Genomic DNA, 27,250 nt, shown 5'->3' on the forward strand with positions numbered 1-27,250 from the left:
TGTATTATACCTATAAATTAATAAGGGAAATAAATGTTCAAAACAAAACCGTCAGGTTAAAGCAGGAATTAAAATTACTATTACATCCATTTATAAATTAGCAAAAATAACATTACATATCAAATTTATAGAATGGCACCCAAGCTGCAACCAGAAGCAGATTCATAGGAGTAAAGGACTGGTATATTTCTGTTTAATGGGTTTGTTTTGTGTGTTCTAATAATTTCCCATTGATTAAAATTAGGGTCTAGCCACTTAATTAAAATTAAGCTGTAGCCACATCGTGCTTGGTAAAGTACAGGGTCAACGAAAAAGAGGAAGACCCTCAATGAGATGGTTTGACACAGTGGATGCAACAGTGGGCTCAAGCATAACAACAGCTATGGGCATGGTGCAGGGCTGGACAGTGTGTCATTTTGTGGTACATGGAATTGCTATGAGTCAGAATTGACTCGATGGCACCTAACAACAACAAAAAACAACAGCCACTTGAATATTTCCTGCCATAGTACTCCATAATAAGCTTGTAAAACACTACTCAGAGGAAATAATTTTCTGGGCCTAGTATTTACTATCACTGTCTTTACTCTCATTTATTTTGACCTGTTGTTCCTGCTCTGCACTTCTTTGGCACACCAACCACTTGGCACCATATTTGGGCTTCTGGCACAGACCTAATGCATCTTTTAATTTAACAATTCTTGTGAACACAATCTCTGACTTTGACCTTTAGTCTCTTGCATGCTATTTATAGTTACTTCTTGGTTCCACACAGCTAAAGTTACTGGTAAGAGGCATTCGCATCTTCTACCCAGGACGCAAGGGGCCAATATAAGTTGGAAGATCCCTACCTTGCCATCCAACAAGAGGAAGGAAATTGCAGAGCAGAGATAAACTGTAGCTTAGCTTAAGGCTATGTGATCTCTATGGTTCCTTATAAGTTTGTCACAGAATTAAATAAATATATACATGCATTTCACATATGTGCATGTATACATGCATACATGCATAAGAGATACAGAGGCTATCTCCCATAACCGTTTTGTAGAACTCACTCGGAAGTTATACAAAATACATAACTTTTTTATTTCAAACTCTATTTCACTGGCAATAATTTGAACTTAAATAAAGAAATCATTTTTTCTCTAAGCTTCCTGTGTTCAGTAAAATCACAAGTACAGTATTTTATGTAAAAAAAAAAAAAAAGTTAGATGGCTATTTGATTTCTGTCATGGATTGAATTGTGTCCCCCCCAAAATATCTGTCAACTCGGCTAGGTCATGATTCCCTTGTATGATTGTATACTATTTTATCTTCTGATGTGATTTCCCTATGAGTTGTAAATCCTATCACTATGATGTAATATGACAGATTAGTGGCAGTTATACTGATGAAGTCTGCAAGATTGGGTAGTGTCTTGGGCCAATCTGTTTTGAGATATAGAAGACAGAAGTGAGTAGAGAGAGGGGGGAACATCATATCACCAAGAAAGCAGTGCCAGAAGTGGAGCGTGTCATTTGGACCTGAGGTTCCTGTGCTGAGATGCTGCCAGACCATGGGAAGACTGATGAATCACAAGGACCTTCCTCCAGAGCCAACAGAGAAAGCCTTCCCCTGGAGACGGCACACTGAATTTGAACTTCTAGCCTACTCGACTGTCAGAGAATAAACTTGTCTTTGTTAAAGCCAACCACTTGTGATATTTTTGTTTTAGCAGCACTAGATGACTAAGATGGCTTCCTGGTGGTATGACGTTCCCCAACTCTCTGCTTGCTTCCCTTTCCTTTTATCTCTTGAGAGATAAAAGGTGGTACAGGCCACACCCCAGGGAAACTCCCTTTGCATTGGATCAGGGAGGTGACCTGAGTAAGGGTGGTATTACAATTCCACCCTAATCCTCTCAACATAAAATTACAATCACAAAATGGAGAACAACCACACAATACTGGGAATCATGGCCTAACCAAGTTGATACACACATTTTTGTTGGGACATAATTCAATCCATGACAGTTTTTATACTGAACTTTTTGACATACATATAAATAAAAGCTGGTTTGTGGTACATCTGATTTTTCAATTCAAGTGTGATGTTTGCTTTTGCAAAAATTCTCACATTACTTTTGAGACAATTCTCACATTAGTATTGTTAGCTATTCTACTATTTCTATAGCAAGTATACCCTTTAATAAATTCTAGTGCATTTCCTCAATTCAGAGTTATTCCCAACAACAAAATGATCAGTTTCCTGTAAAGAAACTATCAATAGTTGCTATAGGCAACCATGATACTAAAAGACAAAAGATATTTGACCCTTATTTCTATAAAAGTTCTCACTGAATTGTGTGCATGTAAAACAGAAAGATATTTGTTCAATCAAAATAATCCATGTGATGTATAAACCTAATATCATTCTTCTCTAATGTAGGCGAGGTTCCAATGTGTCCCTTACATTGGACATGAGTAGCTTGGGGAATGTTGAACCCTTTGTGGCTATACCAACCCCACGGGAGAAGGTAGCAATGGAGTATCTGCAGTCAGCCAGCCGAATTCTCACAAGGTCACAGCTGAGAGACGTCGTGGCAAGTTCACATTTACTCCAGAGCGAATTCATGGTGAGACTGCTGTTTACTATTTACTCTTCAATAGGTATTTTGATATACTAGGCATTAGGGATGGAGCCCTGCCAGCACAGTGGTTAAGGACTTGTCTGCTAACAGAAAAGGTGATGGTTGAAACTCACCAGCCACTCCACGGGAGAAAGATATACCAGTCTGCTTCTGTAAAGGTTACAGCCTTGGAAACTCAATGGGGCAGCTCTACCCTCTCCTATAGGTTAGCTATGAGTTGGAATTGACTCAACAGCAATGGATTTTCTTTTTTCTTGTAGAGATAGTTCTGTGGAATTATGACCGTAGTTGAAACTAAGATAGTAGCAGTGAAAATGGAGAGAATCCACAGGAACCTATAAGTGGCCATTAATTGGAGGACCCAGCCAAGGACATGGAAGAAGTCAGAACTAATACCACAGTTTCTAGCTTGAGCAACGGGAGGTGGTGGTGGGGGGGAGCTGGGCGCAGTGTGGTGGTCTTATATGAAATAAGGAACACAGGAGAAAGATCAATTGTGGGCTAAAAATGAAAAAAAAAAAATGATGGTGAATTTAATTCTAGACCCATTAGTGCTGCTGGAAATAGCTTAATCAAAAACATATGCTTACCCAGAGACCAAGGAATAAGATGAGGCCTTTATTGCCCAAAGGAAATCTCCATTTTATATATCACCTTGCATCTTAAATCAGTTGTGCATCTTAAGCCATATCAATTGAGTATAATGAATTGACCCTTCTAGCATCAGTTTGGAAACCCTGGTGGCGTAGTGGTTAAGAGCTACAGCTGCTAACCAAAAGGCCGCTGGTTTGAATCCACCAGGTGCTCCTTGGAAACTCTATGGAGCAGTTCTACTCTGTCCTATAGGGTCGTTATGAGTCAGAATCGACTTGACAGCAATGGGTTTGGTTTTTTTGTTTGTTTGTTTTTAGCGTCAGTTCAGATATTTGCAACCACTCTAATGGTACCCAGTAACCCAGTGCTGTCAATGGTGGAAGACCCAAAAATGGGTTAGATCTACTATTGGCCCCATGGACTATTGTTAAGTGTCCCAAGTAAAATACAAGCATGGAATTTAAAAAAATTTTTTTCAATAAGACTTTACAGTGTCATCTTTTTATATATGAAGAAAATGAGACTGACAGGAATTAAAGATCCATCCAACAACCACACATCTAGCTGAATGCACAGCTAATATTCTTTTCTAGAACAACAGATAGCTCCTTGTTTTTTGAAAGAAGTCGTTAACATGACCCACTTCCCTGAAAGGGAAGATGAGGACAACATGGAGTACCCAGGAGAGAAAGGATGCTGCAAGATGACAAATTGTCTGTGTGTGTCAGAAAGTAAGAGGTGCGAAGGAAGGTGCAAGGGAGGAATGAAGACACTGCCTACCTCATGGTTTTACCAAAACACACTGACCTGTTCGAAATTACCCAACTTGAACATGTGGTTTCTATTGTACATGACACAGTTTTGCTTATTTTGGCACAGTGAAACTGAGACTTTCAAACCTTTCATTGGAGCAGAGAGGAGAATAAATATTATAAATATATGAAAATAATACAAGTTTAGGAAATGGTGTTTTAAAAGTAATCTGCTCCTCTGTAGACCAGGTCTCAAATTCATAATTGAGTCTACTTATCTCAAATTTTCGGACTGACAGAAAGCTAGAACAATCTGAATTAATTTAGAAGTAATTTCTTTCATTTCAATGAATATTAGGCTGTGTTGTTATATATTTTCCATTGGGGAAAGTTTAAATTAAAATGTAATTTTATGTCATCTAAGAATTTAATACTCACTGGTCATTAATTGGAAACCCTGGTAGTGTAGCGGTTAAGTGCTACAGCTGCTAACCAAAAGGTCAGCAGTTCAAATCCACCAGGCACTCCTTGGAAACTCTATGGGGGGCAGTTTTACTCTGTCCTGTAGGGTCGGTATGTATCTGAATCAACTCGATAGCAAAGCGTTTGGTTTTTTTTTTTTGGTTTGGTCATTAAATAACAGGAAAGGTATTTTATTTCACATTAGTCTTAATTAAGCAATCCTTTACAGAATTTTCAATTAGAGAACATACTATTTTATATAATCAAATCCTTCAATATTTGTTTGGACCTTTTTGAAAACATTCACTGGCTGCTTTCATTATCCCAGTCAGCTCAGCTACAGACGCTCTCCATTTTAGGTCTGAGGCATTTCCACTGAGCCGCTTCTGCTCTAATTGTTCCCTCTCCAATCCTTTAAGGTATATGACACATATTCTGACCAAATAAGAATATGTATATTCTTATTAAGTGGGGGAAGATAGTATTTGGATGTACTTCACTGAAAATATTGCCTTTACAACCACAAATGGAACAGCCCAATTATAAGCCATTCCTTAATACAAAAATGCATCAGTTGCTCATCACTTAAATCGACAAACAAGCCCTTTAGGTTGACCATGTCGGGAGGGAGGTTTTACTAATCCTGAAAGAGTCACAACCAACGTTATAAGGGAGTCCATCATCGTGAAATTTTTGTTATGGAATGATTTTGTTACTGAACATTTTGAAATAATTTGAATGCATTGTTAAGTCGATTTTTGTCCACCTGTGCATATAACTTTCAGCAATTACATCAGAACAAGATTCTTAAAATTTAACCAAAGACTTATTTATTTGTCTCTTTAATAGCCACATACAAAATGATATCCTCTAACACAAAAAACTGTTTCTTAGAAGTAGTTCGTCAAGGTACAGCTGACATGTTTATGAAAGGAAGGGTGTTGGTTGACCAGAGGTGGGAGTCTGTTGTTTTTAAATTACTTTGAAGTCCAATAAAGCCATGGAGCAGATAGCCCCCTGTAAAGGTCTTCTTTGTGGCAGCATTAGATACACTAATGATATCATTTTTTTTTTGTAGGAAATACCGATGAACTTTGTGGATCCCAAAGAAATTGACATTCCAAGGCATGGAACTAAAAATCGCTATAAGACTATTTTGCCAAGTAAGTTTCTTAAATTGAATAGTTTGTATTGTAAGACACAAACCTTCCCTCATTTACCCCTGCCTTATCACTTCCCATCCTCATGTCACTGACATGCACACCAAATTTGAAGTTGCAAACACATGTCAAGAATAATAGTTATTAAACTGGCCTGAAGGTAATAACTTCACTTTGTATTACTCTTGTTATAATGCTAGACTCACGATGCCGTAGACTCATGGTTCTAAAACTTTATTGTGCCTCACATTTAGGCTCAAATGATTTTCCACAAGGGTCCCAAACAATTCGGTGGGGCAAGAATAGTCTTTTCAACAAATGATGTTAGAATAATTAGATATACAAACACAAAAGAAAAAGTTGAACCACTAACTGACACCGTATTAAAAAAAAAAATTATCTCTGTTGTTTTTGTTAGATGCTGTTGAGACAGTTCCAACTCATAGGCACCATGTGCTTTGTACATAGGAACCTGTGCCATCCTCACTATCATTGTTATGTTTGAGCCCACTGTTGCAGCCACTGTGTCAATTCATTTCATTGAGGGTCTTCCTCTTTTTTGCTGACCCTCTACTTTACCAAGCATGATGTCCTTCTCCAGGGACTGGTCCCTTCTGATAAAATGTCCAAAGTATATGAGACAAGTCTCATCATCCTTGCGTCTAAGGAGCATTCTGGCTGTACTTCTCCCAAAACGTATTATCTCTAAAAGGATCAAAGACCTAGATGTAAGAGCTAAAACTATAGAATTCCTAGAATAAACACACAGGTTTTTGTTTGTTTTTCACGATCTTGAATTAAGCAAGCTTCTTAGATATGACAGAAAGAGCAATGAAAATAAATGTCCATACAAAAACTTGTATACAGATGTTTAGAGCAGCATTATTTATAGCAGCCAAAAGGCAGAAACAACTCAAATGCCCATCAACTGCTGAATGGATAAATAAAATGTGGCATAAAAATGCAATATTTTTCAGACATAAAAAAGAATCAAAGTACTGACACATGCTACACAGCATGTATGAACCTTGAAAACATTATGCTAAGTGAAAGAAGCCAGTCACAAAAGACCTCATATTGATGATTCCATTTCTGTGAAATATCCAGATAGGCAAATGTATAGAGACAGAAAGTAGACTAGTTGTTGCCTAGGGCTGGGGGAAGGAGTGGGGAGTGACTGCCAAAGGATATGGGGTGCCTTTTTAGGGTGATGAAAATGTTATAAAAATGATTGTGGTAAAGGTTGTACAATTCTGTGAGTATGCTAAAAGCCATTGAATGGTACGCTTTAAGTGAGTGAATTGTATGTGAACTATAAACAAAAAAAACCAAACCCCATTGCTGTGGAGTCAATTCCAACTCATAACAACCCTATAGCTACAGCTCAATAAAACAAACAAACAAACAAAAGCCAAACTCATTGCCGTCGAGTGGACTCTGACTCGTAGTGACCCTGTAGGACAGAGTAGAACTGCCCCCATAGGGTTTCCAAGGAGTGCCTGGTAGATTCCAACTGCCGACCTTTTGGTTAGCAGCCGTAGCTCCTCACCACTGTGCCACCAAAAAGAGCTTTACTGTACATAGCAATCATCTTTTTTTTTTTCCAGGGTTCTATGCCCCACCCCAGATATTCTGTTCAGTTAAGTCCACTGCTGGGCCCAGGAAACTGTACTTTTAGCAAATGCCCAGGTGGTTCTGATGCATGATACCAACTATAGACTGTGCTAAAGCTGAGTTGAGATCCGTGAAGTTTATTGATGTCAGGAAATTAGGTGGACACCAGGACCCAGTAAAGAATAAGGAACAGTCTGTAAGATTAAGCTCATGGACTAGAGGGGAGAGACATGTAAACAAGTGTTTATATTCAGTGTAATAAAAGTCATAATAGAAACACGGCCCAAGTGGTGTAGGAGTATAGAAAGGACTGAGTAACTAATTCTGCCTAGAGTAGACAAAAAGGTTTCAGAGAGAAAATGACATTTTCAACCACTAAACAACAGGTATAGTTGGGGTTTTGGCAAAAAATCCATAAATCTTTACCTATGATACCTTGGAAAGAGGAAGCCACACAGGCTTTAATAAAGTGCTGACACTGAAATAATGGAGTCTTCATAATTGAGCCCATTAAATCACTCATAAGATGCCAAATTCTCCATATTTTTGCAATACATTCAAATAGACTACTTAAAGAGTTACCTGTTGATGAGGTCCACTGGAAAGCAAAGACTAAGATAGTATTTGCTTTCCCCTCTGGTAGAGTTGGAAGTGCATCATTTTTAAAGTCACTCTCTATAACATATTTTTAACTGGTCTATACAGCTAAATCTACCAAAGGTATAGTCAGAGTCCCTGGGTGGTGCAAACGGTTAACACACCTGGCTGCTAATAAAAGGTTGGAGGTTCAAGTTCACCCAGTGGCTCCTCAGAAGAAAGCCTTGGAGATTTACTTCGAAAAAATCAGCTATTGAAAACACTATAAATCAGAGTTCTATTCTGACACACATGGGGTCACCATGAGTCAAAATCAACTTGGTAGTACCTGGTTTTAAGGTGTAGTTACTGTAGAATGGTGTTCTATGGCTACGGCCGTTTGACTGGATGAAAGCACTGAATGTTAGAACTCGTGTTCTCTCTCATTTTCTCTCTCTCGCTTTCTTTCTGTTAATTTTTTTTTAATCTAAAATATTCCAAACATAAATAATCAGGGCATATATACTCATGCCAATTTTATCTACCTAATGATTAGGATTATTTTAAAAGTTCAGCCTTCTCTATTTCCTGCCCAGATGATATCAAACAACTGCTTCATAGTCCTGTGTCAGCTTTTCCATTCCCAGAACTGGGTGGGTCACTGGAACCAGGGCATCTGATGTTGTAAATGATGGATTTTCTGTTGAAAATGTCTGTACCCTGAATACTCCACCCACCCCATATCGTGCAAATAATTATAATTTATGAAATGTAGCTTAGAGAAGCCACACTATTGGTTGAGACATCATCAGTAAAGGCTGGAGTGAATATGCCAAATTGTTCTTTGTGGTTTATTTTAGACTGTTAATATGAGATAAATTTGAGACAATACATAAAATAACGATTAGCATATGATCAAGATTTTAAATATGATCGTTTTTGTTGCTTTAGCCTACAATCAACTCAACTTTAAAAGCTTGCCAACTTGGACATAATGGAAAGGTCTTGAGGATGTTTTACACTAACTATATGGATGGCCAGAAACCAATTAAATTACAGCTGCTTCACTGAGGACAATGTCAGGCGGGTTCAGAACACTCTAAATGGTAGACTAAAGTGCTGAGACCAATTTTATATCAAATTATTTTGTAATATAAATAAATATCATTGATTAAAATATGCCTAAATTCCAAATCACAAAAACAGTGGGAAAAAAAAGATTACATTTCAATATGAAATTATTTACACAAGTATAATAATAATAAATTTTATGTATATTTCTTCCATGCATACAATTTATTTATTAAAAAATTTATGCAAATATAAAATAATATGTGTATAATTAAAGGAATGATGTTTATTCTGGCCATGATTTTATATTTAAAAATAAATGTCCAGTGTTGTTTCCTACCTAATTTATCCTTCCTGTTTTATTATATTTAATGCCTAGCACAGAGTAGATATTGAAATAAATGAACCAATTGTTAAGGCAACAAGCAGTGTGGATAAAGCAAAATATTCGAGTCAGACTGACTTCCCACCCTGGGCAAAAACGTTTATGATTTTTGGCAGGTTACTTAATCTTCCTGTACCATCCTTTCTTCCTCCATAAAAATGGTGATAATAATACTACCCCACAGGTCTGTTGAGAGAATTATAGTATGTGTGAAATCCCGAGCAAAGTTTCAAATAATAGTAATCCCTCAGCTAATGTTAGCTTCTCCTTTCCTGTTAGTTTCTCCTTTCCCTCCAAACTTAGTTCAAGATGAAGCTATCATTAACCCCAGAATCAATTGCAAGAAATAGGGACACTGTGTAGAGGAAACTTTAGAGTTTCAAAAACAGAGTATTCAAAGGTTCTGTATGCTCTTATAATTTTCACATGGCTCCTCAAAAGTAAGTGTCCATATAATTCCTGTCTTACATTGCCAAGATCAGCAGTGTCCACTAGAACTCTCTTTAGTGGTAGAAATGTTCATTATTTCTCGTATGGTAGCCACTAGCCACCTGTGGCAATAGAGCATTTGAAACATGGCTAGCACAACTGAGGAACTGATTTCATTTTAATTAAGTTAAATTTAATTAGCCACATTAGCTAGTGTCTACCATATTGGACAGTGCAGGCCTAGAGTCTTCTCTATCTCCTCTGACAAATTTGAAAATGAGTCCCAGTTACCTTGAAGGTGTGGCCAGTCCCTGCTTTTCCTCTCATTTCCCACTTACCTTGCAGCCATCTACAAAAACCATGCTATTCCTCGTATCCTTGCTTTACCCATCTCTAGCAGAGACACACTTTCCCCCCATCTAATAGCTTCTCTTAACTTCAAACCTAAACCCCATTTCTTCCTGGAAGGAAAATCTTAAAGAGAGGAATATCCCTAGAAAAAACTGATATGATGACAGTCAAAATATCAAGATTCAGATAACATTTTGTCTGTTAAAAAGAAATCTTAAGATCACCAGAAGGTATTTTAGAGTGACCAGTGTGGGGAAACATTGTATGTTCTATACACCAAATTTATATTTTTTCACTAATTTGCTGAGAGGAAAGAAGAAAAAGGAAGCAAGGAAAAAGGGAGGGAGGGAGAAACAAAAGGAAAAGGAGGGAGGGAGGGAGAGAAGAAGGAAGGAAGGAAAAAAGGGAGGAAGAGAAGAAGGAAGGAAGAAAAGAAAATGAAGAGGGGAGGAAAAATGGAGGAAAAGTGATCAGTGCTAAAGTGATATTGGTATTTTTTATTGATAATATGCAGATGTATTATAAATAGCATGCTATTTAATATATAATCCAGAAATTTCTGTTCTGAAAAAAACAATTATCGGAGCTAACTTGGCTAATATGTAGTTTAAAATGAATAAAATTATAACAGCAGTGTTGAAAATGCTGATGATGACAGTGATGATAAAGATTTTTTTTAAATCCTTGGCAGTTACTTTTTTTAGTCCAAGCTAACATATTAAAAAGGCTTTGGTTGGAACCCTACATTTTCTCCTGTACTGTTATATATGATCTTCTTGCTTTAAAAACAAATGTATTTGAAACCATTAGTACTAATTTCCAATATAAACTTAATTTAGCTAGATGGTTTTTAAACTAAACAATTTATAGGGCTGAGTTCTCAGTAAATCATATATGTCATACCAAAGAAACAAACCTGTTGTCTTTGAGTTGATTCTGACTCATAGTGACCCTATTGAACAGATTAGAGCTACCCCCACAGGTTTCCAAGGCTGTAAATCTTTACGGAGACAGACTGCCGCATCTTTCTCCCATGGAGCAGCTGATGGGTTCAAACTGCCAACCTTTCAGTTAGCAGCCACGTGCTTAACCAGTACGCCACCAAGGCTCCTTATATACATCACATGCATTTGAAAAACTGAAGGAAGAGGTCAAGCTTGAGTGGTGTAGGGTGTTTGTGGAAATGTCTAATAATCAGTGGATACAGAAAAGGGATGACAGTTTTCCTGCCTCTTTTGCTAAGAAAAGGAAAAAAAATCTAGAAAGAAAAAGTAGCATTTTAACTCTTTCTAATAAAAATAGAAACTGACACATCTGTCAGTTTGTCATACTGTGGGGGCTTGTGTGTTACTTTGATGTTGGAAGCTATGCCACCGGAATTCAGATCCAACAGGGTGACCCATGGTGGACAGGTTTCAGTTGATCTTTCAGGCTAAGACAGACTAGAAAGAAGGGCCTGGCAGCCTACTTCAAAAAAGAATTAGCCAGTGAAAGACTTATGAGTACCAGTGGAACATTGTCTGATATACTGCTGGAAGATGAATCCCCCAGGTTGGAAGACACTCAAAAGATAACTGGGAAAGACCTGCCTCCTCAAAGTAGAGTCCACCTTAATGAGATGGATGGAGTCAAGCTTTTGGGACCTTCATTTGCTGATGTGGCATGACTCAAAATGAGAAGAAACAGCTGCAAACATACATTAATCATTGGAACCTGGAATGTACGAGGTATGAATCTAGGAAAATTGGAAATCATCAAAAATGAAAAGAAACACTTAAGTGTTTAAACATCTAACCTAGGCATTAGTGACCTGAAATGGACTGGTATTGGCTATTTTGAATCAGACAATCATATGATTTACTATGCCAAGAATGACAAAGAGGAATGGTGTTGCATTCATCATCAAAAAGAACATTTCAAGGTCTATCCTGAATACAGTGCTGTCAGTGATAGGATAATATCCATATGGCTACAAGGAAGACCAGTTAATACAGCCATTATTCAAATTTATGCACCAATTGCTAAGGCCAGAGATGAAGAAATTGAAGATTTTTACCAGTTGCTGCAGTCTCAAATTTATTGAATATGCAATCAGGATGCATTGATAATTACTGGTGATTGCAATGTGGAAGTTGGAAACAAAGAAGGATGGGTAGTTGGAAAATATGGCCTTGGTATAGAAACAATGCCAGAGATCCCATTATAGAATTTTGCTAGACCAACAACTTCTTCATTGCAAATATCTATTTTCACCAACATAAATGGCAACTATATATGTGGACCTTGCCAGATGGAATACACAGGTATCAAATCGAATACATCTGTGGAAAGAGAAAATAGAAAAGTACAACATCATCAGTCAGAACAAGGCCAGGGACTGATTTTGGAACATATCATCAGTTGCTCATACGCAAGTTCATGTTGAAACTGAAAAAAATTAGAACAAGTCCATGAGAGCCAAAGTAGGACCTTGAGTATATCCCACCTGAATTTAGAGACCATCTCAAGAATAGATTTGATGCATTGAACACTGTTGACTGAAGGCAAGACAAGTTGTGGAATGACATATCAAGGACATTATACATGAAGAAAGCAAGACGCCATTAAAAAGACAGGAAAGAAAGAAAAGACCAAAATGGATATCAGAAGAGACTTTGAAACTTTTTATTGAGCATCAAGTAGCTAAAGCAAAAGGAAGAAATAATGAAGTAAAAGAACTGGACATAAAATTTCAAAGGGGGCTCGAGAAGACAAAGTATTATAATGACATGTTCAAAGAGCTGGAGACAGAAAACCAAAACTAAAGAAAAAATTCAAGCTTCGAGTTCCAATAGTGAAGGATCTATGGGGAAAGTATTAAATGATACAAGAAGCACCAAAAGAAGATAGAAGGAATACACAAAGTCATTATACCAAAAAGAATTGGTCAATGTTCAACCATTTCAAGAGGCAGCATATGGTCAGGAACCGATAGAACTGAAGGAAGAAGTCCAAGCTGCACTGCACACATTGGCAAAAAACAAGGCTCCAGGAATTGATGGAGTATCAATTGAGTTGTTTCAACAAACAGATGCAGAGCTGGAAATACTTACTCGCCTATGCCAAGAAATTTAGAAGGCAGCTACCTGGCCAACGAACTGGAAGAGATCCGTACTTATGCCTATACTCAAGAAAGGTCATCCAACTGAATGCGGAAATTATAGAACAGTGCCATTAATATCACACACAAGCAAAACATTGCTGAAGATCATTCAAAAGAGGCTGCAGCAGTATATCGACAGGGAACTGCCAGAAATTCAAGCCAGATTCAGAAGACGACGTGAAACCAAGGATATCATTGCTCATGTCAGATGGATCCTGGCTGAAAGCAGAGAATATCAGAAGTATCTTTACTTGTGTTTTATTGACTACACGAAGGCATTCGACTGTGTGGATCATAACAAATTATGGATAACATTGAAAAGGATGGGAATTCCACAACACTTAATTGTGCTCATGAGGAACCTGTACATAGATCAAGAGCCAGTTGTTTGAACAGAACAAGGGGATACTGATTGGTTTAAATTCAGGAAAGGTGTGTGTCAGGGTTGTATCCTTTCACCATACCTATTCAATGTGAAGGCTGAGTAAATAATCCAAGAAGCTGGACTATATGAAGAAGAACGGGGAATCAGGATTGGAGAAAGACTCATTAACAACCTGTGTTATGCAGATGACACAACCTTCCTTGCTGAAAGTGAAGAGGACTTGAAGCACTTACTGATAAAGATCAAACACCACAGCCTTCAGTATGGATTACACCTCAACATAAAGAAAACAAAAATCCAAGGAGGTGGAGCCAAGATGGTGGAATAGATAGATACTTCCGGTGAGCCCTCTTTGCAACAAAGACCTGAAAAAACAAGTGAAACGAATATATTTCTGACAAGCTAGGAGCCCTGAGCTTCAAAGATGAGCTTAGAAAATGAACTGAGGGGCAGGGGAAAGAAAAGACTGTTCAGAAGTGGAGAGGAGTTACCGGACCTGAATCGGGAAAAGCCCTCAGGCACCATTCCCGGAGCAGCAGCAGTTCTAGGAAACAGGGGCACGCTTTCCTCAGAGACATTCGAGGGTTGGTTCTCAGGTCCCTGCCTTGTTCAGAGCATGACCCCCTGCTGCAATCAGATACTGATATACATGCCAATCACCCCTGCTCCTCTAAGACTGTAGGACAGAGCCTGTACCACACACTTGATATCAGCTACCTGGAAACCTGAGCTGAATTCATACAAGAAAACTGAATGGATTCCTAGACTGATATACCTGATAACAGCTCTAGCCAGCTGGGGACAGGACGTCAGAGCTCCAAAGGCAAAAATAATCAAGCTAGCTCACTCAAGCAACCCATAGGGGTATACCAAAACAAAACAAAGCAAGAGCTACGACACAGTAAGCAAGCATAAACTAATACAATAACTTATAGATGGCTCAGAGACAACAGTCAATATCAAGTCACATAAAGAAACAGACCATGACCACCACAACAGGCTCTCAAAACAAAGAATCCAGGGATGTTTTAGATGAAAGTGCATTCCTGGAATTACCAGATGCAGAATACAAAATTTTGTACACAGAACCCTTCAAGACATCGGGAAGGAAATGAGACAATACACAGAACAAGCCAAGGAACACACAGATAAAGCAATTGAAGAAATTAGAAAGATTATTCAGGAACATAATGAAAAGTTGAATAGGCTGGAAAAATCCATAGACAGACAGCAACCAGAAATTCAGAAGATTAACAATAAAATTACAGAAGTAGAAAAACAAATAGTGAGAGGAGCAGAACTGAGCAAGTAGAATCTAGAATTTCTGAACTTGAAGATAAATCACTTGGCACTAATACATTTAAAGAAAAATCAGATAAAAGAATTAAAAAAAATGAAGAAACCTTAAGAATCATGTGGGACGCTATCAAGAGAAATAACCTATGAGTGATTGGAGTACCAGAACGGGAGGGATAACAGAAAATACAGAGAAAATTGTTGAAGATTTGTTGGCAGAAAACTTCCCTGATATCGTGAAAGATGTGAAGATATCTATCCAAGATAGTCATCGAACTCCACATAAGGTAGATCTTAAAAGAAAGTCACCAAGACATATTATACTCAAGCTTGACAAAACCAAAGATAAAGAGACAATTATAAGAGCAGTGAGGGATAAAAGAAAAGTCACCTACAAGGGAGAGACAATAAGAATAAGCTCAGACTACTCAGCAGAAACCATGCAGGCAAGAAGGCAATGGGATGACATATTTAAAAAATTGAAGGAAAAAAATTGCCTGCCAAGAATCATATATCTGGCAAAGCTGTCTCTTAAATATGAAGGTGAAATTCAGACATTTCCAGATAAACACAAGTTTAGGGAATTTGTAAAAACCAAACCAAAACTACAAGAAATACTAAAGGGAGTTCTTTGTTAGAAAATCAATAATATCAGGTATTAACCCAAGACTAGAACACTGGGCAGAGCAACCAGAAGTAAACCCAGATAGGGAAATGCAAAAAAACAAAGCAAGATTATTTAAAAAAAAAAAAAAGCTCAACACAGGGTAACAGCAATGTTATTATATAAAAGAAGACAACATTAGAATAATAAAGAGGGACTAAGAAATGTAATCATACACCTTCCATATGGAGGGGAAGATACAGCGTTACAAAGAAATAAAAGTTAGGTTTAAATTTAGAAAAATAGGGGTAAATAATAAGGTAACCACAAAGGAGACAAACTATCCTACTCATCAAAATAAAATACAAGGGAAAAATACAGACTCAGCAGAAACAAAATCAACAATAACAAATATGAGGGAAGGACAATATATAAAGAAAATCTACTCAGCACATAAAATCAAGTGGGAAAAGGAAGCTGTCAACACACAAAAAAAGACATCAAAATGATAGCACTAAATTCATATCTATCCATAATTACCCTGAATGTTAATGGACTAAATGCACCAATAAAGAGACAGAGAGTGGCAGAATGGATTGAAAAACAAGATCCATCTATGTGTGACCTACAAGAGACACACCTTAGACTTAGAGACACAAACAAACTAAAACTCAAAGGCTGGAAAAAAATATATCAAGCAAACAACAATTAAAAAAAAAAACATGGATGGCAATATTAATTTCTAAAAAAATAGACTTTAAAGTGAAATCCATCAGAAAGGACAAGGAAGGACACTATATAATGATTAAAGGGACAATACACCAAGAAGATATAGCCATATTAAATATTTATGCACCCACTGACAGGGCTGCAAGATACATAAAACAAACTCTATCAGCATTGAAAAGTGAGATAGACAACTCCACAATAATAGTAGGAGACTTCAACACACCACTTTTGGTGAAGGACAGGACATCCAGAAAGAAGCTCAATAAAGACACAGAAGATCTAAATGCCACAATCAACCAACTTGACCTCATAGACATATACAGAACACTCCACTCAAAGCAACCAAGTATACTTTCTTTTCTAGTGCACATGGAACATTCTCTAGAATAGACCACATGCATATTAGGTCATAAAGCAAGCCTTAGCAGAATCCAAAACACTGAAATATTACAAAGCATCTTCTCAAAACATAAGCCCATAAAAGTGGAAATCAATAACAGAAAAAGCGGGGAAAAGAAGTCAAACACTTGGAAACTGAACAATACCCTGCTCAAAAAAGACTGGATTATAGAAGACATTAAGGATGAAATAAAGAAATTCATAGAATCCAATGAAAATGAAAACACTTCCTATCAGAACCTTTGGGACACAGCGAAAGCAGTGCTCAGAGGTCAATTTATATCAATAAATGCACACATCCAAAAAGAAGAAAGGGCCAAAATCAAAGAACTATCCCTACAACTTGAACAAATAGAAAGAGAGCAACAAAAGAAACCCACAGGCACAGGAAAAAAAAAAAAAATTAGAGCAGAACTAAATGAAACAGAAAATAGAAACACAATTAAAACAATTAACAAGACCAAAAGCTGGTTTTTTTAAAAACTCAACAAAATTGATAAACCACTGGCCAGATTGACAAAAGAAAATCAGAAGAGGAAGCAAGTAACCCGAATAAGAAATAAGATGTGCCATATTACAACAGACCCAACTTAAAAGAATCATATCAGATTACTGTGAAAAATTGTACTCTAACAAATTTGAAAACCTAGAAGAAATGGATGAATTCCTAGAAACACACTACCTAAGTAAACTAACACAAACAGAGGTAGAACAACTAAATAGACCCATAGCGAAAAAAGAGATTGAAAAGGTAATCAAAAAACTCCCAACAAAAAAAAAAGTCCTGGTCCAGAGGGCTTCACTGCAGAGTTCTACCAAACTTTCAGAGAAGAGTTAACACCACTACTACTAAAGGTATTTCAGAGCATAGAAAAGGACGGAATACTACCAAACTCATTCTATGAAGCCACCATATCCCTGATACCAAAACCAGGTAAAGACACCACAAGAAAAGAAAATTATACACCTATATCTCTCATGAGTGCAGATGCAAAAATCCTCAACAAAATTCTAGCCAATAGAATTAAAAAAAAATAATTCACCATGACCAAGTGGGATTCATACCAGGTATGCAGGGATGATTCAACATTAGAAAAACAATTAATGTAATCCACCACATAAATAAAACAAAAGACAAGAATCACATGATTTTATCACTTGATGCAGAAAAGGCATTTGACAAAGTTCAACACCCATTCATAATAAAAACTCTCAGCAAAAGAGGAATAGAAGGAAAATTCCTCAACATAATAAAGGGCATTTACAGCCAACATCACCCTAAATGGAGAGAGCCTGAAAACATTCCCGCTGAGATCGGGAACCAGACAAGGATGCCCTTTATCACCACTCTTATTCAACATTGTGCTGGAAGTCCTAGCCAGAGCAATTAGGCTAGATAAAGAAATAAAGGGCATCCAGATTGTCAAGGAAGAAGTCAAAGTATTTCTGTTTGCAGATGGCATGATCTTATACACAGAAAACCCTAAGAAATCCTCCAGAAAACTACTGAAACTAATAGAAGAGTTCAGCAGAGTATCAGGATACAAGATAAACATAAAAAAATCAGTTGGATTCCTCTACACCAACAAAAAGAACATTGAAGAGGAAGTCACCAAATCAATGCCATTTACAGTAGCCCCCAAGAAGATAAAATACTTAGGAATAAATCTTACCAGAGATTAAAAGACTTATACAAAGAAAAGTACAGTACACTTCTGCAAGAAACCAAAAGAGACTTACATAAGCGGAAGAACATACCTTGCTCATGGATAGGAAGACTTAACATTATAAAAATGCCTGTTCTACCAAAAGCGATCTATACATTTAATGCAATTCCAACCCAAATCCTAAGGGCATTCTTTAATGAGATGGAGAAACAAATCACCAACTTCATATGGAAGGGACAGAGGCCCCAGATAAATAAGGCATTACTGAAAAGAACAAAGTGGGAGGCCTTACTTTACCTGATTTTAGAACCTATTATACCGCCACAGGAGTCAAAACAGCCTGGTACTGGTACAACAATAGATACATAGCCCAATGGAACAGCATTGAGAATCCAAACATAAATCCATCCACATATGAGCAGTTGATATTTGACAAAGGCCCCAAAACATTTAAATGGGGAAAAGACAGTCTTTTTAACAAATGGTGCTGGCATAACTGGATATCCATCTGCAAAAAAAAATGAAACAAGACCCATACCTCCCTCCCTGCACAAAAACAAGCTCAAAGTGGATCAAAGACCTAAATATGAAATCTAAAATGATAAAGATCATGGAAGAAAAAATAGGAACAACGTTAGGAGCCCTAATACATGGCATAAACAGTATACAAAACATTATTAAGAATGCAGAAGGAAAACTAGATAACTGGGAGTTCCTAAGAAGCAAACACCTATGCTCATCCAAAGACTTCACCAAAAGAGTAAAAAGACTACCTACAGACTGGGAAAAAGTTTTTAGCTATGGCATTTCCGATCAGCATCTGATCTCCAGATTCCACATGATAATGCAAAAACTCAACCACAAAAAGACAAATGGGCAAAAGATATGAATAGACACTTCACTAAAGAAGACATTCAGGTAGCTAACAGATACATGAGGAAATGCTCACGATCATTAGCCATTGGAGAAATGCAGATCAAAACTACAATGAGATTTCATCTCAGTCCAACAAGACTGGCATTAATCCAAAAAAAACACAAAATAATAAATGTTGGAGAGGCTGTGGAGAGATTAGAACACTTCTACACTGCTGGAGGGAATGTCAAATGGTACAACCACTTTGGAAATCGATTTGGCACTTCCTTCAAAAGCTAGAAATAGAACTACCATATGATCCAGCAATCCCACTCCTTGGAATATATCCTAGAGAAATAAGAGCCTTTACACGAACAGGCATATGCACACCCATGTTTATTGCAGCACTGTTTACAATAGCAAAAAGATGGAAGCAACCAAGGTGCCCATCAACAGATGAATGGATAAATAAATTATGGAATGCTACGCATCGATAAAGAACAGTGAGGAAACTGTGAAACACTTCATAACATGGAGGAACCTGGAAGGCATTATGCTGAGTGAAATTAGTCAGTTGCAAAAGGACAAATATTGTATAAGACTACTATTATAAGAACTTGAGAAATAGTTTAAACTAAGAAGAAAACATTCTTTTGTGGTTACAAGAGGAGGGAGGGTGGGAGAGGGGCATTCACTAGTTAGACGGTAGATAAGAACTACTTTAGGTGAAGGGAAAGACAGCACACAATACAGGGAAGGTCAGCACAACTGGACTAAACCAAAAGCAAAGAAGTTTCCTGAATAAACTGAATGCTTTGAAGGCCAGTGTAGCAGGGGCAGGGGTTTGGGGACCATGACTTCAGGGGACATCTAAGTCAATTGGCATAATAAAATCTGTTAAGAAAACATTCTGAGAGGCTGGGCCAAGATGGCTGACTAGGTAGAAGCTACCTCGGATCCCTCTTGCAACAAAGACTCGGAAAAATAAGTGAATCAATCACATACATGACAATCTACGAACCCTGACCATCAAACACAGATCTAAAGAGTTGACCTGAGTGACAGAGACTGAGAACGAACAACCACGGGGAACCAATGACTGCTTTCGGAGCCTGGAGCCAGCTTCCCAGTCAGAAAACCTTGGCACCAGGCTTTGGACTGGGCACAGGGGAGCTGAGCACGGCATCCTGAGAAGGCGCAAATATGGGACACAGCCCTAGCACCCAGAAGTGACCTCAGGGGAAGCCTAGCCAGTGCACGCAGGCAGCGCAGCGACACAGCTGACAGGAGGAGAAGTCACCAGGAGGCAGTGACTGGTTTTGGAGCCTAGAGTGCAGCGTCCCAGCTGGGGAACCTTGATGCTGGGCTTTGGACTGGGAGCGAAGGAACCGACCACAGCTTCTGAGACAGCATGAGCACGGGACGCGGGCCTGACCCTCGGGGGCAATCTCGACCCAGACAAAGCACACAGGCTACACACCCCTCGGGAATCTCAGATAAAACAGTCATCAACAAACAAGATAAGTAACTTTGTCTATATTCCGGGGTGCTACTCTCTACTATTTATCCGAACCCTCCCCTCCCCTTCCCAGGTGGCTTCATCAACATTGGAATTTCCTGAGCCGGAAAGTGAAGTGTGCTGCAGTTGTTCTTTTTTTTTTTTTGGTCTTTTCCTACCCCATTCTCCTGGCCTGAGAGAAGCAGCTACAAAAAACCCAGGGACCAAAAATCCTTCCCTAATTGGACTAAAAACACAGAACCAGCTCCAGCCAAACATATGTGATCCACAGTCTTGGGCTTTCATCCCTACAGGGAACAAGGTGGCTATTATAATGCAAAGGCAATTCTGATAGGGATCTGACTGTAATTGTTTTAGCAGATTACTGGAAAGACAAGTTTCCCAGGTCTGATATCTCTGCATATTCAACAGAGCCCTCACTGACCCACAACAGGGAACCGAGGGCTGACGCTCCCCCCAGACCGCCGAGCCTCCTGCCTTAGGGGTCTAAAGAGGGTGACATCTACCAATCTGTAGAGGTACTTGCATTGGGGGCCTAAGGTACAGCTGCAGAGCCCACCCACCAAAGTGCTTTAGGAATAGAGACACACCTACCTCACTGGCACTTGGGGGAAGCCTGTCAGCAGCCTGCCCCCCCTGGAGTGTGAGACCCTGCTGCTACTAGAATCTGGTGCACAGAACTATCACCACTACTTCTCTAGGTGGATAGGTGACAGTCTGCACCACACAATTGATGACCCAAAATCAGATTCTACTCAAGAATAGTAAATGGACTCTTAGGCTTATATATCTGGTAACAGCCCAAACCAGCTGGTAATAGGACATAAGTGATTCAAGGGCTACAACAATCAAGACAGTGTAGTCTAGTAGCCCACCTACGTATATTGAAAGAAAACAAAACAAGACTCAGTGAGCAAATATAGAATAAATCACTACAATATCTTAGAGATGGCTCGGAGACAGCAGTCGATATCAAACCACATAAAGAAGCAGACCATGATTGCTTCTACAACTTCCCAAACTAAAGAATCAAAATCTTTCCCAAATGAAGATACAATCCTGGAATTGCCAGATGCAGAATATAAAAAACTAATTTACAGAACGCTTCAAGACATCAGGGATGACCTCAGAAATGAAATAAGGCAATCTACAGAAAAAGCCAAGGAACACACTGATAAAGCAGTTGAAGAACTCAAAAAGATTATTCAAGAACATAGTGGAAAAATTAATAAGCTGCAAGAATCCATAGAGAGATAGCATTCAGAAATCTGAAAGATTAACAGTACAATTACAGAATTAGACAACTCAATAGAAGTCAGAGGAGCAGACATGAGCAATTGGAATGCAGGGTGGGGGATCAGGAGGACAAGGGAATTGACACCCATATAGCTGAAAAAAATCAGATAAAAGAATTTTAAAAAATGAAGAAACCCTAAGAATCATGTGGGACTCTATCAAGAAGAATAACTTGCGTGTGATTGGAGTCCCAGAACAGGGAGAGATAACAGAAAATACAGAGAGAATAGTTGAAGATCTGTTGGCAGAAAACTTCCCTGACATCATGAAAGACGAAAGGATATCTATCCAAGATGCTCATCGAACCCCATTTAAGACTGATCCAAAAAGAAAATCACCAAGACATATTATCATCAAACTGGCCAAAATCAAAGATAAGGAGAAAATTTTGAAAGCAGCCAGGGATAAAAGAAAGGTCTCCTCAAAGGAGAATCAATAAGAATAAGTTCAGACTACTCAGCAGAAACCGTGCAGTCAAGAAGGCAATGGGACGACATATATAGAGCACTGAAGGAGAAAAACTGCCAGCCAAGGATCATATATCCAGCAAAACTCTCTCTCAAATATGAAGGCGGAATTAAAACATTCACAGATGAACACAAGCTTAGAGAATTTGCAAAAACCAAACCAAAGCTACAAGAAATACTAAAGGAAATTGTCTGGTCAGAAAACCAATAACGTCAGATACCAGCACAACACAAGGTCACAGAACATCCTGATATCAACTCAAATAGGGAAATCACAAAAACAAATTAAGATTAATTTTTAAAAGAAAAAAATGCTCAAAACAGGGAATCATTGAAGTCAATATGTAAAAGATCACAATAACCAAAAAGAGGGACTGAATACAGGAGGCATAGAACTGCCATATGGAGAGGGAAACAAGGCGATATAGAACAATACAAGTTAGGTTTTTACTTAGAAAAATAGGGGTAAATATTAAGGTAACCACAAAGAGGTATAACAACTTCATAACTCAAAATAAAAACCAAGAAAAACATAATGACTCAGCAAACATAAAGTCAAATACTATGAAAATGAGGAACTCGCAATTTACAAAGAAACACGTCTCAGCACAAAAAAGTAAGTGGGAAAATGAAATTGTCAACAACACACATAAAAAGGCATCAAAATGATAGCACTAAACACATACTTATCTGTAATTACGCTGAATATAAATGGACTAAATGCGCCAATAAAGAGACAGAGAGTCTCAGACTGGATAAAGAAACACGATCCATCTATATGCTGCCTACAAGAGACACACCTTAGACTAAGAGACACAAACAAACTAAAACTCAAAGGATGGAAAAAATATATCAAGCAAACAACAACTAAAAAAGAGCTGGAGTAGCAATATTAATTTCTGACAAAATAGACTTTAAAGTTAAATCCACCAAAAAAGGATAAAGAAGGACACTACATAATGATTAGAGGGACAATAGACCAGGAAGGTATAACCATATTAAATATTTATGCACCCAATGACAGGGCTGCAAGATACATAAAACAAACTTTAACAGAACTGAAAAGTGAGATAGGCACCTCCACAATTATAGTAGGAGACTTCAACACACCACTTTCGGAGAAGGACAGGACTTCCAGTAAAAAGCTCAATAGAGACACGGAAGACCTGATTGCTACAATCAACCAACTTGACCTCATAGACTTATACAGAACACTCCACCCAACTGCTGCAAAGTATACTTTTTTTTCTAGCGCACATGGAACATTCTCTACAATAGACCACGTATTAGGTCATAAAACAAACCTTTGCAGAATCCAAAACATCGAAATACTACAAAGCATCTTCTCAGAACACAAGACCATAAAAGCGGAAATCAATAACAGAAAAATTAGGGAAAAGAAATCAAATACTTGGAAACTGAACAATACCCTGCTGAAAAAAGACTGGGTTATAGAAGACATTAAGGAGAAAATAAAGAAATTCAAAGAATGCAACGAGAATGAAAACACTTCCTATCAAAACCTCTGGGACACAGCAAAAGCAGTGCTCAGAGGTCAATTTATAACGATAAATGCACACATACATAAAGAAGAAAGAGCCAAAATCAGAGAACTGTCCCTACAACTTGAGCAAATAGAATGTGAGCAACAAAAGAATCCATCAGGCGCCAGAACAAAACAAATAATAAAAATTAGAGCTGAACTAAATGAATAAATGAATTAGAGAACAGAAAAACAATTGAAAGAATTAACAAAGCCAAAAGCTGGTTCTTTGAAAAAATTAACAAAATTGATAAACCACTGGCCAGACTGACTAAAGAAATACAGGAAAGGAAACAACCCGAATAAGAAACGAGATGTGCCATATTACAACAGACCCAACTGAAATTAAAAGAATCATATCAGATTATTATGAAAAATTATACTCTAACAAATTTGCAAACCTAGAAGAAATGGATGAATTCCTAGAAAAACACTACCTACCTAAACTAACACAATCAGAAGTAGAACAACTAAATAGACCCATAACAAAAAAAGAGATTGAAACGGTAATCAAAAAACTCCCAACAAAAAAAAGGCCCTGGCCCGGACGGCTTTACTGCAGAGTTCTACCAAACTTTCAGAGAAGAGTTAACACCACTACTATGAAAGGTATTTCAAAGCATAGAAAATGATGGAATACTACCCAACTCATTCTATGAAGCCACCATATCCCTGATACCAAAACCAGGTAAAGACACCACAAAAAAAGAAAATTACAGACCTATATCCCTCATGAACATAGATGCAAAAATCCTCAACAAAATTCTAGCCAATAGAATTTAAGAACATATCAAAAAAAATAATCCACCATGACCAAGTGGGATTTATACCAGGTATGCAAGGCTGGTTTAATATTAGAAAAACCATTTATGTAATCCACCATATAAATAAAACAAAAGACAAAAACCATATGACCTTATCAATTGATGCAGAAAAGGCATTTGACAAAGTCCAACACCCATTTATGATAAAAACTCTCAGCAAAATAGGAATTGAAGGAAAATTCCTCAGTATAATAAAGGGCATCTATGCAAAGCCAACAGCCAACATCACTCTAAATGGAGAGAAACTGAAAGCATTTCCCTTGAGAACGGGAACCAGACAAGGATGCCCTTTATCACTGCTTTTATTCAACATTGTGCTAGGGGTCCTAGCCAGAGCAATTAGGCTAGACAAAGAAATAAAGGGCATCCGGATTGGCAAGGAGGAAGTAAAATTATCTCTATTTGCAGATGACATGATCTCATACACAGAAGACCCTAAGGAATCCTCCAGAAAACTACTGAAACTAATAGAAGAGTTTGGCAGGGTCTCAGGTTATAAGATAAACATACAAAAACCACTCGGATTCCTCTACATCAACAAAAAGAACATCCAAGAGGAAATCACCAAATCAATACCATTCACAGTAGCCCCCAAGAATATAAAATACTTAGGAATAAATCTTACCAAAGATGTAAAAGACCTATACAAAGAAAACTACAAAGTACTAGTGCAAGAAACTAAAAAGGACCTACATAAGTGGAAAAACATACCTTGCTCGTGGATAGGAAGACTTAACATAGTAAAAATGTCTATTCTACCAAAAGCCATCTATACATACAATGCAATTCCGATCCAAATTCCAATGACATTTTTTAATGTGATGGAGAAACAAATCACCAACTTCATATGGAAGGGAAAGAAGCCCCGGATAAGTAAAGCATTACTGAAAAAGAAGAAGAAAGTGGGAGGCCTCACTCTACCTGATTTTAGAACATATTATACAGCCACAGTAGTCAAAACAGCCTGGTACTGGCACATAGACCAATGGAACAGAATTGAGAATCCAGATATAAATCCATCCACATATGAGCAGCTGATATTTGACAAAGGCCCAGCGTCAGTTAATTGGGGAAAACATAGTCTTTTTAACAAATGGTGCTGGCATAACTGGATATCCATTTGCAAAAAAATGAAACAGGACCCATACCTCACACCAAGCACAAAAACTAACTCCAAGTGGATCAAAGACCTAAACATAAAGACTAAAAAGATAAAGATCATGGAAGAAAAAATAGGGACAACCCTAGGAGCCCTAATACAAGGCATAAACAGAATACAAAACATTACCAAAAATGACGAAGAGAAACCAGATAACTGGGAGCTCCTAAAAATCAAACACCTATGCTCATGTAAAGACTTCACCAAAAGAGTAAAAAGACCACCTACAGACTGGGAAAGAATTTTCAGCTATGACATCTCCGACCAGCGCCTGATCTCTAAAATCTATATGATTCTGTCAAAACTCAACCACAAAAAGACAAACAACCCAATCAAGAAGTGGGCAAAGGATATGAACACACACTTCACTAAAGAAGATATTCAGGCAGCTAACAGATACATGAGAAAATGCTCTCGATCATTAGCTGTTAGAGAAATGCAAATTAAAACTCTGATGAGATTCCATCTCACTCCAACAAGCCTGGCATTAATCCAAAAAACACAAAATAATAAATGTTGGAGAGGCTGCAGAGAGATTGGAACTCTTATACACTGCTGGTGGGAATGTAAAATGGTACAACCACTTTGGAAATCTATCTGGCGTTTTCTTAAAAAGTTAGAAAATAGGACTACCATACAACCCAGAAATCCCACTCCTCGGAATATACCCTAGAGAAATAAAAGCCTTTACACGAACAGATATATGCACACCCATGTTTATTGCAGCTCTGTTTACAATAGCAAAAAGCTGGAAACAACCAAGGTGTCCATCAACGGATGAATGGTTAAATAAATTATGATATATTCACACAATGGAATACTATGCATCGATAAAGAAAAGTGATGAATCTGTGAAACATTTCATAACATGGAGGAACCTGGAAGGCATTATGCTTAGTGAAATGAGTCAGAGGCAAAAGGACAAATATTGTATAAGACCACTATTATAAGATCTTGAGAAATAGTATAAACTGAGAAGAACACATTCTTTTGTGGTTATGAGGGGCGGAGGGCAGGAGAGCATTATTTACTGATTAGATAGTAGATAAGAACTACTTTAGGTGAAGGGAAGGACAATAGTTAATACAGGGAAGGTGAGCTTAACTGGACTGGACCAAAAGCAAAGAAGTTTCCAGGATAAACTGAATGCTTCAAAGGTCAGCGGAGCAAGGGTGGGGGTTTCAGGACTATGGCTTAAGGGGACTTCTAAGTCAATTGGCAAAATAATTCTATTATGAAAACATTCTGCATCCCACTTTGAAATGTGGTGTCTGGGGTCTTAAATGCTAACAAGCAGCCATCTAAGTTGCATCAATTAGTCTCAACCCACCTGGATCAAAGG

General features: G+C 37.8%; 1 protein-coding gene across 4 annotated transcripts in view; it reads left to right on the forward strand.

Moving 5' to 3' along the window:
* The window catches only part of PTPRR (protein tyrosine phosphatase receptor type R), a 166,279-nt gene that overhangs the window by 74,947 nt on the left and 64,082 nt on the right, over nt 1-27,250 (forward strand). For all 4 annotated transcript variants that reach the window (XM_064283879.1, XM_064283877.1, XM_023558889.2 and 1 more), the window contains 2 exons: nt 2,428-2,614; nt 5,516-5,600. In XM_064283879.1, the coding sequence (XP_064139949.1) occupies nt 2,428-2,614; nt 5,516-5,600 (272 nt within the window). The remainder of the gene's footprint in view (nt 1-2,427; nt 2,615-5,515; nt 5,601-27,250) is intronic.

This window comes from Loxodonta africana, chromosome 4 (genome assembly GCF_030014295.1).
Source record: "Loxodonta africana isolate mLoxAfr1 chromosome 4, mLoxAfr1.hap2, whole genome shotgun sequence".
In the NCBI taxonomy this organism is placed as follows: Eukaryota; Metazoa; Chordata; class Mammalia; order Proboscidea; family Elephantidae; genus Loxodonta; species Loxodonta africana.